This window comes from Lynx canadensis, chromosome A1, assembly GCF_007474595.2.
Source record: "Lynx canadensis isolate LIC74 chromosome A1, mLynCan4.pri.v2, whole genome shotgun sequence".
In the NCBI taxonomy this organism is placed as follows: Eukaryota; Metazoa; Chordata; class Mammalia; order Carnivora; family Felidae; genus Lynx; species Lynx canadensis.
The window spans coordinates 112,415,922-112,434,625 of record NC_044303.2 but is presented as its reverse complement, the minus strand read 5'-3'; the positions used below and the strand labels follow the sequence as shown (position 1 = coordinate 112,434,625).

The following is an 18,704-nucleotide window of genomic DNA, read 5'->3' as shown; positions in this document are numbered from 1 at the left end:
ATACTTGAAATGAGTATATATTAGGATATGTAAAATAAATTATTTATTTATTTATTTATTTATTATGTTGATAGCATGCATGTGGGTGAAGGGCAGAGGGAGAGGGGGAGGGAGGGGAAGGGAGAGGGAGAGAGGGAGAGAGGGAGTGAGGGAGGGAAGGGGAGGGAGGGAGGGAGGGAGGGAGAGAGAGAGAGAGAGAGAAGGAAACAAAGAATATCTCAAACAGGCTCCATACTCACATGGAGCTGGACATGGGGCTCGACATGGGCTCCATGAGGGGCTCAACCCCATGACCCTGGGATCGTGACCTGAGCCGAAATCGAGAGTCAGACACTTAACTGACTGAGTCACCCAGGTGCCCCACAGTGAAGTTGTTTTAAAAATACATGTGTGTGGGGAGTACCTGGGTGGCTCAGTCGGTTGAGCGACTCTTGATTTCACTTCGGTCATGATCTCACAGTTTGTGAGTTCGAGCCCCTCATGCGGCTCAGAGCTGACAGCGCAGAGCCTGCTTGGGATTCTCTCTCTCGCCTCTTTCTGCCCCTCCCCCACTAGCAATTGCTCTCTCTCCCCCTAAATAAATAAATAAATAAATAACAACTTTATTTTTTTTTTATTTTTTTTAATTTTTTTTTTCAACGTTTATTTATTTTTGGGACAGAGAGAGACAGAGCATGAACGGGGGAGGGGCAGAGAGAGAGGGAGACACAGAATCGGAAACAGGCTCCAGGCTCCGAGCCATCAGCCCAGAGCCCGACGCGGGGCTCGAACTCACAGACTGTGAGATCGTGACCTGGCTGAAGTCGGACGCTTAACCGACTGCGCCACCCAGGCGCCCCAATAAATAACAACTTTAAAAAACACATGTGAGGGCCCCTGCACTGAGCAACCGACTGTTGATTTTAGCTCAGTCAGGACATGATCTTGCAATCATGAGACTGAGCCTGACGTTGGGCTCCACACTGGGTATGGAGTGTGGTTGGATTCTCCCTCTCCTTCTCTCTCCGCCCCTCCCCAGCTCACACACGCTCTCTCTCTCTCTCAAAATAAATAAATATTAGAAAATACATGTGGCGCTTAAACAGCCTCTGCTACCTACTAAGTATTCAGTTATTACACTCTCCTCACTTCACAGAAGCGAGAAAGCCCCGAGAGCAAAACACAAGAAATGTTAACATCAAGAAAGTAAGGACCATCGCAGAATAAAGGACCATCCACTGCTTACTGCGTGACTTGGGGAAGGCCCCTGAGTCATCACAGACCTGGAGCTACTCTGACAGCCTCACCCTCTAGGGCATTTCTCAAACCCAGCCAGGGGCAGCCCTCCTGAAGTTGGTCTGACTGCTTAAGTGGACAGCCTTAAGCAGGGAAGGCTCTCCCTCAGGGTGGGTGATGGTTGGCCAAAGGGGTGGCTCAGTAGGTTAAGCATCTGACTCAGTTTTGGCTCATGGTCTCAGAGGTTCAGGAGTTCTAGCTGGGCATCTGGCTTGCAGAGCCTGCTTGGGATTCTGTCTCCCTCTCACTCTGACCCTCACTCGCTCTGTCTCTTTTGAAATAAACTTTAAAAACATTAAAAAAAAAAAAAAAGAAGAAGAGGGCCTGGATATGGCCAATGAGCCTCTGGGTACAGCCTCCCGACCCCCCCTCACCCCCCCATGGTAAAGTTAGGACACGGTGGTCTCAGTCTGACTCAAGACAGCCTGTACAAAAAACCTGCTTTTGGTAGAAGGAAAGACCTCTGCTCATGACAGGGAGAAAGAAGCAGGGGCCCTGCAGCCACCTGTGGGTGGACAGAGGTGGGAGGGGCCACCAGAAAGGGACAGAAGGGGGGGACGGGAATACTATCTGGTCTGTGGCTCTCGTTTCATTTTCATTTTCCTACAAATCTGCTGGTCTTCTCCATTTCCAAAACTCTTGGTGGGGCACAAACATGCTAATTATAGCCTCTGCCTCAGTCCCTCAGGTTTTTAGTTTTGTTTTGGATTCTGTCTTTGGGCAGCGGCTGCATTTGCCAGCACCCCTTTTCTGATGATCCTCTTAGATGGGGCCAAAAGAAAGCTAATACTTAACAAAAAGGGAAGTCCTTCTCAAACCCTCCCCAAACCTGGTCAGTAGCTGAGAAAAGAGGAGAACTAAATCTACGGGAAAGAGAAGATCAGAGAAGTAAGGAAATCAATGCAACTCTCGCCCACGCAAGCCCATCCCAGGTCCAGCAAACAGCGGCTCCAGCAGCCGCTCAAAGGGACGACCTCGTCCAAGAGTGCTGGGAGGAGAGACCGGACAGCCGACAAAGGCTGAAAACGGGAAGGGTTCCTCCTATCTGGCAACGGGCACCTGCCGCCAAGGGCTGGGCTCCCAGACCGCCGGCACGCTTCAGCCAGCGCTCCTCCTGGGAGCCGCCGGATCGCGAAGCCAGGCGCCCTCCCGCGCCGGGAGCAATCGCCACCCTCACCCATAAGCTCTTGCAGTCTGGACCCCAACCTCAGGCACACACCGAGTCTCCGAAGGGTGTGTGCGCGCCCGTACTCTCCATTGGCTGTCGGCTTCGACGGCCGGTTTAATCGTTACCGGAGCCGCTTGGGCGGGTCCTCACTTTGAGGCAAAGCCGCAGCTCAGAGAGTAGCTGCGAGGCTGGCGGGGGTCAGCCCCGGCAACAGGCGAGGCACCGCGAGCACAGCTAGGCCAGCGGCGGAGGGGCGCTCGGGCAGCAGGCGGCGCGCACACTGCGCGCCAAGCGGAGGCGCACCGGTGCGGAGCCCCCAGACACCAGCACCGTGTGTGAGCTCGGCCGGCTCTCTCTCCTTCTCCCTGGCCCGGGCGTCTCCCACAAGCACACTCACCTCCGGGGTGGGGGTGGGGGGGGCTCCCTCCCATCCAGGGCCGGGCTCACCTCCGATCCAGCCCGCCGCGAAGTCCTCCAGCTGGAAGCTGCCCATGGCTACAGTAGCGGCGCCTCGCGCTCCCGCAGCCGGGTGGGTGCCCAGTGAGAGTCCGCGGGGCGTACCACCCGCCGGCCCGCGCTCGGGGGAGGAGGTGGGAGACTCGGGCGCGCCGTAGGTCCTACTTCGAGTCCCGTCTCCGAGCACAGGACCCGCGGGGCGCCAGCGCTCACCTCTCCAAGGGCCCGTGGCCGCTGCTAGCACGCCCCCAGCGGACCTTAAAGGCGCCGCACCTCGCCCCGTCCGGGACGCTGGGGCCCGCGCGGGGCGTTCCCTTAGCCCGCCCTTCTCCCGCGCCCACTCCTTGCCACCACACGTCCTCGGCGCCTCGAGGCCCAGATGCCCGCCCCCGCCTCGCTCACTCCTCCTCCGAGACACTGCAAGTGGTGTCCGGGACAGTTTGGCCGGACTCCTTACAAGAGATAGAAAGGCCTTATCCAAGGTCGGGAAGTATTTGATTACAAACACCAAGACCTGTGATAGGATTGTTTACCTGTGAGGACACATCCTCTTTCAAAAAGAGCACCGAAAGAATTCTAACGGAATGAGCGGCTTACAGCTCGGCCACTAGTTCTTAGTTGTGATGATCTGATTGGAAGCCAGAGACAGTTTCACTAGACACAGGACACACGATTTTGCCCGTTTTAGAGGTGAGGGACTCTTTCTCGACACACCCTCCACCCTCTCTGGCTAGCCCCAGGTTGCAGAACCCTATCTATCCATGAGTAACAAATAGTGTGTGGAAAGCACTTAGCCCCAGGCTAGGCTCCAAGTCAGCTCTAAATAAACATTAGCTATGAGGATGTCTTCAGGCCAGGGTCTATGCGTGGAAGGAGTGGGGGGGGGTGCTTTATGCGTGGTCCTGCTTCCCCCTCATAGCAGCTGTGAGCAGGCATTACTATCCCCCCCAGTGAGGGTCAGCTTTGTATCAACTTGGCTGGGTGGGCAACAGCACCCCGTGATTCAGTCAAACATTAATGGACCGCGAAGGTATTTTTGTAGGTATGGTTAACACCTAAAACTAGCTGATTTTAAGTAAGGGAGTTTATCCTTGATCATCTGGGTGCCTTCCACCCAAACTGTTGAAAGGCCTTACAAGCCAAGTGGAGGGGTGCCTGGCTGGCTCAGTTGGAACAGCATACAACTCTCGATCTCAGGGTTGTGAGTTGGGTGTAGAGATTACTACAATCTTTTTAAAAAATGTTTATTTATTTTTGAGAGAGAGAGAGAGAGAATCCTGGTGGGGGAGGGATAGAGAGGGGATAGAGAGCCTGATGCAGGGCTCGAACTGACGAACCATGAGATCCTGACCAGAGCCAGAGTCAGACTTTTAACCGACTGAGCCACCCAGGTGCCCCCAATGTTTTTGTTTGCTTTTTGTTTTGTTTCATTTTGTTTTTAAAGAACAAAATGGAAGCATCCCTGAGGAAAAGGAAATTTCACCTGTAGAATGCAATGTCGGCTCCTAAGCATTCCCAGCCTTCCAGCCTGTGCTCCAGATTTCAGATTTTCCCAGCTAGACCCCACGCTTACCTAATATATATGTCTCCTGCTGATTGTTTCTCTGGTAGACCCCTCTGTTCACCTGACACAATCTTGACAGTACAGATTCCAATCAGCTGCGGGCTTTCTCTTCCCCCTCCCAGCCCCAGGGGGTGATGCTTATTGTCACGCAGCCTGGTCCCACTCAGCATCCTGGGCCCAAGCAAGACCTGGGGATTCAGGGTCATGTCTAATTTCTAGCTCTCCAGGGGCCCAGCTCCCTCCAGCCCCAGGTTCAGCCTACACTTTCCACCCTGGGCTCCCAGGAAGGCAGAGGGGTAGTCCTCTCTTCCTCAGGTATCCTCTCTGCAGCGAGGCCCTGAACCCAGCAGGGACCCAGCTTGGCCTGGCTGTGTGGAGAGGCTTCTTTTGGTGCAGTGGGAGTTCCTGATCCCCTTCCAAGAAGGAAGATGATTCGATGCTAATGCCCGGCAGGAACCCAACCTTGGCACCCAAAATGGTGAGGGGATGGTCTAGAAGAAGGGGGCTCTGCTGGGCCTGCTCTTCTCCCACCAGCACATCCACGTCACATCACCCAGGCCTCCTTCTTCCCAAGCAAGACAAAGTCTGACCACTGAGGCTTGATCCTAAGGGCCAAGAGGCTGCTGAGGAGTCGGGGCTCACCATCAGCACTGGCCTACCTACCGGGCCTGGGATGTGTGCCGGGACATTAGAATAAATGAAAGGTCTCCAAAGAATGGCCCTTTTTTTTTACCGTCACTATTGAGCAAGTCAACAGGTCAAAAGACCCACTCTCTTGGAGGACCACCTACGGGGTGCTAAGGCGGACTGTCATTCCTCGGTCCCGTGTCAGCACGAACTGGCAGGCAGTGGCTCCGGCAGCTCTGGGACAGCCGCCTGAGTCCCGAAATCCGCTGCTTTGCACCGTTCATGAATGCGGCAGGAGGGAAGGAGTAGACTCCTTTCTAGAAGGAACCACAGTCCATGTTCCATTCCCAAATGTATGTCACAGGTCTGGCCATGAGGCACACCGACCGCCAGGCAGGGGGAGGACCCAGGTCCAGCGGCAGTCAAGGGCCAGGCCTGGAGAATCCCAGACCACCAGGCTGTGGGAGCCGGCCTGCCACTTACACCTGGCTTCCCTGCTTTGGAGCATTTGCCATGTCGCCACGCACACGTGTCTTCTGCCCTCGGGAGAGAGCAGGTACAGAAACTAAGGCACAGACAGATCAGCTTCCTGGGTTGCCAGGGCAAGAAAAACACCCCTCACTTCCTTGCTCCCTCAACTCCTTCCTGGAAGGTAGCCCCCAGGAGCATTTCCCACTGCAGTGGGAACCCACACGGGATGGGCCGCTAACGCTTGACAGCCACCACTTCCCACCTCTCATCTGCCCTTTCAGGTAAGGACTTGCCTGAGGACCCACTATGTGCCAGCCTCTGTTCTTGGGAGCTGTCAGAGAGGAGACACTTTCTCTGAGATGCCACACGGAGGTGGCTGTGGGAGCACTGGGGAGGGACCTGTGTGGCAGGCAGGGCTCAGGGAAGGCCCCCAGGCCTCGAGTCTCCCAGCTGCACTTGAGTCCATCCAGCCCCACGGCTCCAGCTCCTCAACTCTCCCTCAGCCAAGCCCTCGCTCCCCACCTGCCGAGCCGAGCAGAGCAGCACAGTCCTGAGCCGGCTGCTCCAGTCAGTCTGATGACCTGTGGCCGTGGCCCTGTCTCCTGCTCTCTCGCCTCCTGGAAGCCCATCCCCCCACCCCTCAGCTGTTCTCCCCTTCTCTGCTGCCCTGCTCTCACTCCTTGGTGCTTCCTCCCCGGTGCTTCCATGAGGGGGGGAGGGGAGAGGGGGGAGGCCAGGAAACCCGCACTCATCTCCCACTCAGACCTCACTTCTGAGCCTCCCTATCTTTACTCAACACCTCCACTTGGGTGACCCCACAGCATTTCCCATGTGACACGTCCCTGATGACCTCTTTAACTCCCCAAGGACGCCTTACTCTGTGTCCCCACCCAGCCAGTCACCCAGGCCGGATCCTGGATGCCATCTGCGATTCCTTTCTCTCCCTGGGCCCCATCCCAACAGTCATCTCCTCCGTGGCTCTGACGTGCAGCCCTTTCTGACGTCACTGCCTGGATCATGGTGACAGAGGCCCTCTGCCCCGTCCCGTCTACCCTCCAGCTGCACCTGCTGCAGCAGTCCTGCATTGGCCTCAGATAATGGGAGCTCTCGGGTCCCTTCCCTGATTCTGACGGGAAGGGAAGGAGCATACGGCGATTTTCTAGCTGCTATTTGAGCTTCTCATTGACAGTTCTTTGAGAAAGTCTATTCAGAGCATGTTCAGACTGTATTTGGCCCAGCGTCTATTCAATGTGATTCCCAGTCAAGAAAAGAGGTGTAGGGCTGTGAAGTGGGGCCAAGCAGCCACTGGGAGGCTGGGCAGCCTGGGCTCTGCTTCTGGTGCTGCCGCTGCCCTTGGGCAAGTCCAGGCCTCAATTTCTCCCTCTGTCTTTTGGAGAGAGAGTGCAGATGAGTTCCCTCTTAGGTGGTGTCCAAAAGGTCTGAAATTTCTGGGCCACAGCACCACCAGCTATGCGTGTCTTGTCAAGATGTGCCAGCAGAGGGCGCTGCTGTACAGCACTTGGGACTCCCAGGAGGGAGGGGAAAAACCGCTTGGCTGCCCCAGTGGGGAGAGTTTTCTGGTCAGGTTTCCTCTGCCCTGGGCTGGCGGAGTATGCACTTGGGCACTGAAAAAGGTGCAGACCTGGGAGACTCAGAGGAGTCTGAGGGTGTCAGAGGGGACTGGTGAGGACCCAGCAGAGGATTTTTGGAGTTGACTGTACTTGGAGGGAGAATGCCTCAGGAAAGACAGGTGACAGCCCCAATCTCTTCACCTGCCTTGATTCATCAAGACCTCAAATATACCACGGTCTTTTTTTTTTTTTTTAACCAGGGCTCTAAGCTGGCCCAGTACTATATGCTCCACCTATACCATCTCATTGTATTCTGTGAAGAAATTCCCCATTTTATAGGTGAGAAGAGTACGGCTCAGAGAGGTTAAGCAATTTCCCCAAAGCCACACAGGCAGTGAATGGAGGATTATGCACTTGCTGTAGGACTCCAGAACCAGCTCTTAACCAAAGTGCTGCCTCTTGGCCAAGACTCAGAAAGTGGAGGTGACTTTCCCCAAAGCCCTTGCTCTCATCCCTGCCCTGGCCCCTCTGTATAAATGTCCTGACCTCTGTGCTTCACTTTCCCCACCATCAATAAGCTGGTATTAACATTTGCCAATGACACTCATATTCTCAGGGCTTCTGAAGCAGATGCCATAGTCATCAAGGGGAGTACCCTGGGGTACCCTCCATCCATTCCTTCCTGACAGACTCCCATGGGCCTTGCTGGCTCTGTGCTCATCTGAGAGGAAGGAAAGCCTGGCTCTCCTTGACCTTTTCTTCTCAACTGATGGACGCACGTGGGCTGGTGCTGAGAAGTGGAGGCCAGGCAGGTCAAGGGACCAGTAGATCTAGACTGGAGGAGTTTCTGTAGGAGGAAAGGGACATGGGAAGGGGAGGGGGGGAAGGATCCAGTACAGCAGTTGAGATCACATCCCAAAGCCCCTGCGGAGCACCTACCATGGGCCAGCCTGCTGGGGGTGCAGAGGGCGCGAGACGCTGATAGCAGAGACAAGTTTGTGTTGAAGGTGTCTGCCTGCTCCACCATGGGCAGGTCTCCCCCATAATGTGTTCTTCAACCATCAGCTGCAGGACCCTGAGGGGAGGCCAGAAAACCCCATACCCTGCCTCACCTGAAAAGAAAACAGGCCAGTAGGGACAGGGGAAAGTCTTGAGGGCAGACTCAGAAGCCTGGGGAAGGAGGTGACATTTGGGCCGGTCCTAAAGAGATAAGCTGGGTTTTGACCCATGAAAGTAGTAGAGAAGGACAGGTGGCCAGAAGGAAGAGGCTGGACAATGTCAAGCGGGGAAAGCAGGATGCCTGGAAGATGCTCCTTGCTGTGGGAGGGGAGGCTGAGGCTGGGAGTCTGATGGCAGAGGACCTTGGCCAGCAAAGTGACTGTGGGCAGTCCTCAGTCTTCATGCTGCCCCGCAAGTGGACATAGGACCCGTCCTGCAGCCATCTGCCTGCATCTCACTGAGACAAACTCCCCGGGCCCACGCCGAGGCAGGCTTTGGCTCCTTGCAAACCAGCTCGAGCTGTGGTCTCCTTCCCCGCAGCTGCCTGGGCAGTTCACTGTTACCCCAGCACGTGTGACCTGAACGCCCTCTGTGTGAGAACGGGGGCCAGGACCGGGGACTGGGGGGAGGGGCAGGCAGGAATTAGAGCTACTTTCCACCTCCAGGGACAGTACAGGTCTTCCCACTTGCTGTGAGTCACCTTCAGGAAAGACACAGGGTATGACAAAGCCCCCAGCTCTGAACCCACCCAAATCCCACTGTTCTGTGCTCCAGGGTCCCTGTGTACATGGCAAAGAGCACACTTCCTGTTGTTGAGGGAGGAGAGATTTTAAAGGACTCCAAAGAACTCTCAACTTTGTACAAAGTACAAAGGAAAAATTTAAAACAGCAAAATCCCCCCAAACCATATGGATTAGATTTTCTCCAAAATAGTGATTTGCAAAGTGACAAAAGCTCTGGCCAGGGAGAAGGCTCAGGAGAACCAGACTTAAACGAGGTACAAGCCCACTTGGGGCGGGGGCAGAAGGGAAGTCACCCACTGCCCCCAAGCCTGCGTGGTTCTGCTCTCGCCGGCGTCCTGTGACGTCAGCTGGCTACCTCTCCACCGCAGGGCTCCTGCCTGCCAAGCCGCCCCTTCTCCTCCTGTGCACCAGCCGTGGTGAATGAGCTCTCTCTCCCCGTGAATCACCAGAATTTGGCTATCTTGTTTTAGACCATTATGGCAGCCAGTCTCCAACAGGGCCCCCCAGACTTACCATCCATGCCTTTGTGAGATCTCTTTCCACACTGAATTACAGCTAATCTGCATGACCAACAGAGTATGACAATGGTGAGAAGATGTGACTCTTGAGGCTAAGTTGTAACTGTCATGACAGCTTTTGTCTCAGTCTCTAGGGTCACTGGGGAAGCCAGTCACCATGCTGTGAGGCTCTCCCCAAACAACCGGCACCAACCTGGCAGCCGAGGCAGTGAGCAGGCAGAGCCTTCAGCCCATCAAGCCCTCAGATGACCAAGCCCTGCCCAAGACCCTGACCACAACTTCACGAGAAATCGCAGGCCACAACGGCCCAGTCAAGCTGCTCCCCGATTCCCGACCCTCACAACAGTCAGAAAATGCACGTATGTCGTTATTTTAAACCACTACATTTTGAGATGACTTATTATTACACAGAACTAGAGGTCTACTATAAGCTAATGTAAGCCCACCATTTACTAACGTGTATTATATCTAAGCGTAATGGTCAAGACCATGGGGTCTACATTAGATACGTTCAAAGCCTGCCTCTACTGCTTTTTGGCTCTGTAGTCTTCAGTCAGCCGTTTAAGCAACCTGTGCCTAGACATTCTCATCTGTGAAATGGGGGTGCTACTTGTACCTAAATGAAATCATTCTTTTTTTTGTTTTAAGTGTATTTATTTTGAGAGAGAGAGAGAGAGAGTGCAAGTGGAGGAGGGGCAGAGAGAGAGAGAATCCCGAGCCGACTCCGAACTGTCAGTGTGGAGCCCAGTGGGAGGCTCGAACTCAGGAACCGTGAGATCATGACCTGAGTCGCCATCAAGAGATGCTTAACTGACCGAGCCACCCAGGCCCCCCTACATGAAATCATTCTCAACTGAAAATCAATGCACGTGAAGTGCTCAGCCCCGTGGCCAGCACAGGGCCAACAATGAAAGTTAGCTCTTATCGTTGTTAGGCCTCTGCATCCTGACATGTGCTCATGCCTGGTCTGTGTCAGCACAGAACAACTCGCTGACATCAGCTGGACCGACCAGAAGCAGACTGCTTTTCCAGATAAGCTCATTCCCTCACCCAGGACCTCTCCTGCCCCAGATCCTTCCTGCAAATAGCTTCCTCAAGAAAACTCTCAGTCTTGAACACTGGAGGTTCTCTTCAGCCTGCTAGCCAGTCAGGTTTGTGCATCTCCCCCCAGGAGGGTTGGGATTAGAACCTGCAGGGCTCTGGGCCCTGCTGATGCTTGGGAGGCCACGTGTATGACCCCCACGTGTATGGGGGTCATATGGCCGACCCAGCTTGGGCTGTACGGGGAGAGAGTGGCCCCAGTTTCTAACACGCAGCCAGACGCTTCCCCACCCAATCTGTGTCTCTGAGGGCGGTGACAGCCCAGGGATGCCAGCTGGTTGGACCCAGCCATGGGGAATCTAAGAGGGGAAAGACCAGTCACCCCCTCCAAGAACAAAGCCAAGGAGTCCTGCAGCGAGGTCACATATATTTCTTCACCATATTGCCAACCCAGCCCAAAGGGAAGTCATAGGAGTGCCCCAAGAAATACTTAAAAGTGCATTTTAAAAAAGAAATTCTTGGACATAACTGAAACATGACCAATGATTTCTCTCCCATGGCCTCTCAACTTCACTGTCCTCAGGAGGACTAGGGAGCAGGTGAGGGGCAGCCATCAGGTCACCGGGGAGGGGAGGGAGGAGGGGGGCCATGGAACCAGTGCACCGGGACAGAGTGGCTGTGAACATGGGTACCACGGTGCACAGTCCCAGGAGCGGGTGGGGTGGGTGAGCGCATGCTGTTGTCATAACCACGTGCTGCAGCCTCAGAGCCAACTGCCATGGTGTGGGGTGAGCCTGGAGTCTGGGGTCAGGCTGGGGCACCAGGAAATGGTATCCAGAGAGACCAGGGAGGGCAGGGCCTCAGCAGATGTGTCATATGCTGCTCTCCCCTACCTGCGGCTGCAAAGCATGGGGAGCCAGGGAAGGAAAGGGGGAAGGAAGAAAGGCGATGCGGGGTGGCCTCCACGGTGCTCGATGGCTGGCAGCTGGCTCTTTCCTTGCTGCATCAAGACCCACTGAGGAGGGGTGTGTAGGGAAGGGTTTTAAGTACTCAGGCCCTGAGCCCACACAGCCCTGGCTATGAACCCCAGCTCCGCTGTCTGTGAGCTGTGTGAGCCCAGGCAGGCAACTTACCTCTCTGAGCCTGTTTCTTCATCTGGAGAATGGAGCTGATGCAAGGGTCTACCTCCATGAGGATACAGAGATGGTCTCTGTAAGGTGCCTAGCACATAGCAAATGCTCACTTAATGCAAGCTGCACGCATTACTCCAAAGCACCACGTTAGCGCACCAACTCCAATCCTTGTAGTGAAGTGATTTATTTAGTCTCTGGTCTGCATCCCTCAGTTGTTCAGAGGACCCTGGTCCTGCTCCCTTCCTCTGAGCTTGGAACAGGCTACCGCAGAGGAGGACCGTGGGACGGTCTGAGTGCTGGGCCGGGCAGACATCTCCTTGGTGGAGCGCCTTTGGGGGCTGCTGCTGTCCCCTTGGCCTCGGGCAGTTTTTCCAGCTAGGAGGGCCAAGGGAGCACCCAGGGCTGTGGGGTCACTTCCTGAGGCTGAGGTTGTGGCTGCGGGGGGCACAGGCTGAGCATCTCCCCTCCAGTCCTCGAGGAGAAGGACTGCTCCTGCCCCAGGCCTGCTCAGTCGGACACTGGTGTGGAGGTGCACCCTGGCAGGGCACAGGATCTTCTTGTTGGCCCACCCAAATAGACTGAGAGGGGATGGACAGGCCTGCCAGCGTTTGGGCTCCTCCTGCCAGCTCCGTGGTTCCTAGGCACCCAGGCAGAGGGGGAGGTAAGGCAGAGTTGTGGTCCCAGGCCAGTTCTGGAACCCTCACCCCCAGCCACGTTCAGCTCTTGTGGATGAGCAGGTGCTGGGGCCCAATCTTCAGCGGCTCCAGCTGCTAGTAACTCACACTCCTTCACAAAGTCGCTGCACCAGGCCTGGGCAGCATCCCTGTGGGCTCCTGGCTCCCCAGCGGAGAGACTGGAGGCCCAGGGCTGGCGTGCAGCTCCTCCTCGAGGGTTCTGTAGTAAGGCACGAATCCCGAGCCACCAAGGGCATGGTCCCTGAAGGCAGCATCACTGGAGGAAGGGGCAGTCAGGCCGCTGTCATGGCAGTGCCCCTCTGGGACCAGCAGGATGGGGCAGCAGGGTGGCGAGCGAGAGGACCCAGGGAGGTGGTCTGGGCTTGCCGAGGCAGCCTGTGTGGGAAGGAGACAAGACGGTCAGCCAGACTCCCAAGTTTGGCTAGGAATCCAGAGCTGGCCTTGTGCCTGCAACACCCCAGCAGCGGTAGGGAAGGAGGCAGGATGCATGACTACTCTGCAGACTGGAGAACAGTGAGCAATATCATTCAGCCCCCCAGGCCTCCCGGCCGGAAGGAGTGCATCTGGGATCACAATCCACTCATCCCGCCTGCTCCGTCTCTGTGGTCACGGCACGGCCCCCAGCTCTGTGACTGGTAGTGACATGACAGGGCACCGGCTTGGGGTCGGAGCCCAGGTTTGCTCTTGCTACCAAGTCGCTTAACTGCCCTGAGACTCATTTTTCTCCCTTCTGTCATGTGGGAGCAGCAATCAGCCGTCTCTCATCGGACTATTATTAGGACAGGTGAGATGATGTACTTGGAGCATCGGCTGGGGTGCCGAGCGAGTCATAAGGACTACACAGGTGCTTCTGTCGGAGAACACCGGCTAAGCCTGGCGTTACTGTACGTAATTCTCACAACGGCTCCCCCAGTAGCTCTACTATTGCCTCCCTTTGTAAGGACTTTGAAGCTCAAGGGGCTTAAACACATTCCCCGGGGCCACGCCCACTCACAGAGCACGCGCAGCTGACGGTCATCCTGCAGACGCAGCCAGCCAGCGCCTCCTTCCTGGTGCATGGGTCTCGGGAGCCCCAGCATGACCTGCCAGGAAGGCCCAGCCTGGGAAAACACTCCTCCTTGGAGCGGTAGAAAGGAAAGAAGCCGCTGGGCGATTCTGAGTCCTCATGGAATGCTGGATCTCTGACAGTCTGGTCTCCTTCTTGGTCCCTGCAAGCCTCAAGCTGTGGGACCAGCTCCCCCACAGCCAGGAGAGTCCCATAGGTGCGAAAGAAGGGCAGGTACTCTAAGGCCACCGGAGACGCATGGGAGAGGTCAAGGCTGCTGAGGGGCTCACTGCTCCTTGAACGGCTGGCCTGTGGGTGCTGGGACAGGGGCTCTGGGCCGGCCGCCTCCAGGAGGCTCTGGGAAGCCGAGACGCTGGGCTCAGGCTCACAGCTCTTCTGGGATGACTGGAAAGAGAATGGTGTTCCACCTGTTACCGCAGCCCAAAGTCCCCGCCCCCTAGCCCGCTCTCCCATTCCTGCTGACACTGGAGGCCAGAGGAGTCTTTCCAAAGCATAAACCTGAGTGTGCTCCCCTCCAGGAGAACCCAGCGGCAGCTGCCAGCCACAGTCAGGTTACCCAAGAGCCTTGGAGGGCCTGGCCCTGCCAGCACCTGCAGCCTTCCCCCACGCACAGCTGGTTCCACTCTGTATACACAGGCCTCCTTGCCCTTCCTTGGTCACACAAAGCTTGGCCCTGCTTTAGAACCTATGCCCAGATCTGCCCTTCCCCTCCCAGTTCAAAGGAGCTTTCCCAGCCCCTGCCTCCCCCAATCCCTGCGCTGACTCCCAATCACTCCAGCCTCACATCTCCCACACTAGAACGTTCTTGGTCTGAGTCTGCCTATTCTGGGGTGTGGTGGTCTCGTCTCATTGTGGGCATGCAATATTGATACTTTTCCAACAAATGACGGGGCTAATTTGCTGACTCTCAGGCCATCTCATATTCCCTGCACTGTCCAGTCCATCCACACAGACCTCTCAGTCCTTCTCAACTCGCCAAGCAGCCTCCTGCCACAGGCCCTTCACTCATGCTAATGCTCCTGCCTGGAATCTCTTCCTTCTCCTTTTTCCTGGTTGACAATTTCAGCTTGTGGCTCCAGGCTCCCATCCTTCCCCGGTTTAGCTGCTTCACTCTGTTGCTGACTTCCACCACCCTGATGCCCCTCATTCGGAGCACCCACACCTCTGCTGTGAAACATTCATCTGCATGGTGACTTGATTAATATCTCTCATCTCACCAGTTATAAATTCCACTGAGGCTAGGCCCATCTGTCTTCTGTATCCTCAAGGCCTAGAACAGCCTTGGCATATGGCAGATACCAAATATTGGAATAAAGGAAAGAAAGGTGGGAGAGAAGGAGGAAGAAAGAGAATATTAAACTGGGCTTGTCCAGGAGCAAAGTCCTTGCCAGACTCCCTGTCAATAGGAAGGGGAAGGCAGGTCTTGTGGGGAGGCTGGGAAGGGGAATAAGGAATTACTTCCCAGGCCCAGAGTGGGACACAGAAGCCCAGAGCACCCGTCAGTGAAAAAACAACCCATTCTCCACCTTTGCCCATCACGGTCAGACCCAGAGCCCATGGGTACATGTGGCGTGCAGGGGTACCCCGTGGATTCTGAGTCCCATAGGAAGGACTTATGGTCTGGCCCTGGCCTTCTTGATCCTTGCTGGGGTCTCTGGGCCTTGAGTTCCCCACCCCAGCCACATGTGTGGTCATGCCTGTCCTAACTCCTTGTGTGCAGCTTGACCACCACTGTCCCTTTTGAAAGTCCTAACCCTTGGTGACGGCCCATGGCCCCACAGACTGTGAGCTCCTGAAGAGCAGGGACCAGACCTCCTCCTCCTCCCCAGACACACCACGGCCCCTCTGCAGGTAGACCACGGGAGCCCCCTCCCAACTTTGCTGGGCCTAGGGAACAAGATGGTGTGGAGGCCCTGTCAGGGTTGGAGGCCAAGCCTACCCTGCTCTGAAGCCTGTGCTCTTTTCACAATGACCTACATGGTATTGTGGTCTCAACTGTGTCCCCCATAAGATATGTTGAGGTCCTAACTACTGGTACCTGGGAAAGGGATCTTATTTGGAAAGAGAGTCTTTGTAGATGCAGTCAAGGTAAAATGAGGTCATACTGGATTAGGATGGCCCTATATCCAATGACTGGTGTCCTTTATGAGGGAAATTTGGACACAGACACAAGGGGAGCATCATACAACAGTGGTGGCAGAGATGGGAGGGATGCTGCCCAAGCCAAGAGATGCCACGGATCGCCAGAAGCCACCAGGAACTAGGAGAGGCAAGGAGCACCTTCTCCTTGAGCCCCCAAGAAGGAGCCTGCCTTCAGAACTGTGACAGAATACACTGGTGTTGTGTTAAGCCACCCAGTTTATGGTGACTTGTTTCAGCAGCCCCAAAACACTCGCACATACAGGTGGGTTGGATGGCTGATTGTGTGGGTGAAGGGAGTCGACACAAGAATGAAGGCTTGCAGAGCCTCATGAGCAGTTCATGGGGAGAGTCTCCCTGCAGGGGCTGGGTCTCCCTAGACCTTACCCTTCCTGCCATCCACAGGTGTTGGCCCAGAGGCTCTCCCATGTCTGAGTCTTGCCCGTCTGGGCCCTGGCTCCACTTCACCAGTGGGTTCTGGATTCAAGGAGGCCAGGTATGTCCCCACCTACTCTCCAGAGGGGCTTATGCTGTCCCTCGGCCACCGTCTCGGCATCCGTTCTGGAGTCAGTGGTAGCCCCACGTCGTGCCATGATCAAGGTTAATCTTCAGACTCTGATGGAAAAGACAAAGCTGCCCTTGGCAGATCCCTTCCTCCTGGCCTGCTCTTCCCCCTGGCAAATCCCCCTCTGCCTGTCAGAGAAGGTTCCACCATGAAGTCACAAGGCCTGCTGCCAGACAAGAAAGCCAGATGGCACCGTTACCATGGAGACCCCTGCCCAAGCACCCAACACCTGTGATCATCACCTGCCTCTTAATTCAGCTTAATCCAGATCTCCCCCCTGGGACTTGCGGGATACAAAGGGAGGGCAGGCATCTTCTGGAATAAGAACAGCTCTCCATGACAGATCCAGTGAGCTCACTCAAGGACTTGTGCCCAGAGATTCAGTGCCTCAGTAGCCTCCCCAGGAAGGTGAGGGGGCACCCCAAGGATTCATGCTGTTGTCTCAGGCTGTCTGGACTGCTCCGTACCTGAGTGCTTCAGTCCTCTTGAGTTTCTACTCTTGCCACTTGACTTTAGCCCCCTCTCCTCTGTGGGTCTTTCCCAGTCACTTGAGAGCACAGAGTGAGACACAAAGCCTAATGCCCACTTTCCCCCACAGAGCCACCCTTCCCAGCTCTGTCCCAGGCCTGGTGGTCCCACACAGAGGGAAGAGACCAGCCTTTGTTGTCACACCTCCCAAGAATCAGCTGCTGCACTGGGTGTTTCCCCACATGCAGCCCTCTCTACAGACCTTCAAGTTGGAAATAGTACCACTGTTGTGCCGTGTTAGAGACTGGGGAGCTGAGCCTCCGCTAGGACGGCCTTCAGAGGTAGTCTTTAGCCTTAGGGCTGGAGGCTGGAGAACCCCAGCCGAGGGCCACAAGGCCCTGGTATCTCCAGGACCTCAAGCTTCTCCGTTGCTGGATTCCAAGCACAGTGTGACCCAGCAGGGCTCCTCGGGGCCAGGCCCCGGACCCCCCACCCCTACCCCACGGCCATTAAAGCTTGCTTTTCTTGTTTTATGGAATTAACTCTTTAATCCACGTGGAATGTATGTTTTGTAAGTGGTAACAGATAAGGCTCTAATTTTATTTTATGAGTTATATGTGTTGATTCAATACCATTGATGAATAATGGATCTCTCCACCAACCTGATTTGAAAAGCCAGAGTAACCACATTTGAAATTCATAACTATTTTAAACTCCAGTCAGTTTCTCTAATTTGTTTATTGCTCTGTCCCTCTTTGTCTCTTTTGGTACCAATTCCATACATTATACATTTATTTATTTATTATTTATGTTTGTTTGTTTGTTTGTTTGTTTTTGAGAGAGAGAGAGAGACAGAGTGTAACCGGGGGAGGGGCAGACACAGGAGAGGGAGACACAGAATCCGAAGCAGGCTCCAGGCTCTGAGCTGTCAGCACAGAGCCCAACGCAGGGCTCAAACCCATGAACTGCAAGATCGTGACCTAAGCTGAAGTCAGATGCTTAACCAAATGAGCCACCCAGGCACCCCTATTTACTTATTTATTAATAAGTAGGCTCCGGGGTGCCTGGGTGGCTCGGTTGAGCATCTGACTTCAGCCCAGGTCACTATCTTGCAGGTTGTGAGTTTGAGCCCCACGTCAGGCTCTGTGCTTGGAGCCTGGAGCCTGCTTCTGATTCTGTGTCTCCCTGTCTCTCTGCCCCTCCCTTATTCGCACTCTGTATCTGTCTCTCTGTCTCTGCCTCTCTCAAAAATAAACATTAAAAAAAAAAAAATAAGTAGGCTCCGTGCCCGATGCGGGGCTTGAACTCATGACTCTGAGATTAAGAGTCACATGCTCTACCCACTGAGCTGCCCAGGCGCCCCGTTATACAGCCATATTTAACGTTTATTTATTTTTGGGACAGAGAGAGACAGAGCATGAACGGGGGAGGGGCAGAGAGAGAGGGAGACACAGAATCGGAAACAGGCTCCAGGCTCTGAGCCACCAGCCCAGAGCCCGACACGGGGCTCGAACTCACGGACCGCGAGATCGTGACCTGGCTGAAGTCGGACGCTTAACCGACTGCGCCACCCAGGCGCCCCAATATACAGCCATATTTAAAAAAATCAGCTTTATTGAGGTCTAGTTTATATACATTATAAAGCATATCATTCCCAACCTAAAAATCCATGTAGCAACCCCAAAATTAACATACAGAAATGCCTCTCTTCACGTAGTACCCCCTGCCCCGGCCTTCCAGCCCCAAGCAACAACTGATTTGCGTTTTGATGCCAGAGATTCATTTTGTGTGTTCTAGAATAAATGGAATCACACAGTACGTAGTTTTGTGCGCAGCTTCCTTGTTTTCAGCATTTTGTTTTTAAGATTCATCCACGTTGGCGGCATTCTGTTTGCACCTTTCTACACCACAGTGTGTTTGTTGATTCATTGGTGGACCGTTGGGTTGTTTCCATTAGCAATTAGGCTGCTGGGCATGGTAGTGTACGAGACGGTGGGGGCAAAGTTTTCGTTTCTCTTCGGTAAGCACTCACGATGTGAATAGCTTGATCACACGGTAAGCATGTGTTTACGAAGCTGACGCACTGATTCCCAAGCCAGGTTGTGCCCTCTTACGTTCCCAGGGGCAGTGTGTGAAAGATGGAGTTTCTCTCCATCACTTTAAAAGTTCTGCCATTCTTGGGGCACGTGGGTGGCACAGTCAGTT

General features: G+C 54.8%; 1 protein-coding gene across 4 annotated transcripts in view; it reads right to left on the bottom strand.

Annotated features, from left to right (window-relative positions):
- The window catches only part of SLC25A48 (solute carrier family 25 member 48), a 43,170-nt gene extending 40,152 nt beyond the window's left edge, over window positions 1-3,018 (bottom strand). For 2 of the 4 annotated variants that reach the window (XM_030318580.1, XM_030318586.1), the window contains exon 1: window positions 2,891-3,016. In XM_030318580.1, coding sequence (XP_030174440.1) covers window positions 2,891-2,936 — 46 coding nt within the window. In that variant the 5' untranslated portion in view covers window positions 2,937-3,016. Of the gene's footprint in view, window positions 1-2,890 lie in introns of all 4 variants that reach the window. The other 2 variants (XR_003969486.1, XR_003969484.1) reach the window with 2 other exon arrangements.
- Between the last annotated feature and the right edge of the window lie 15,686 nt (window positions 3,019-18,704).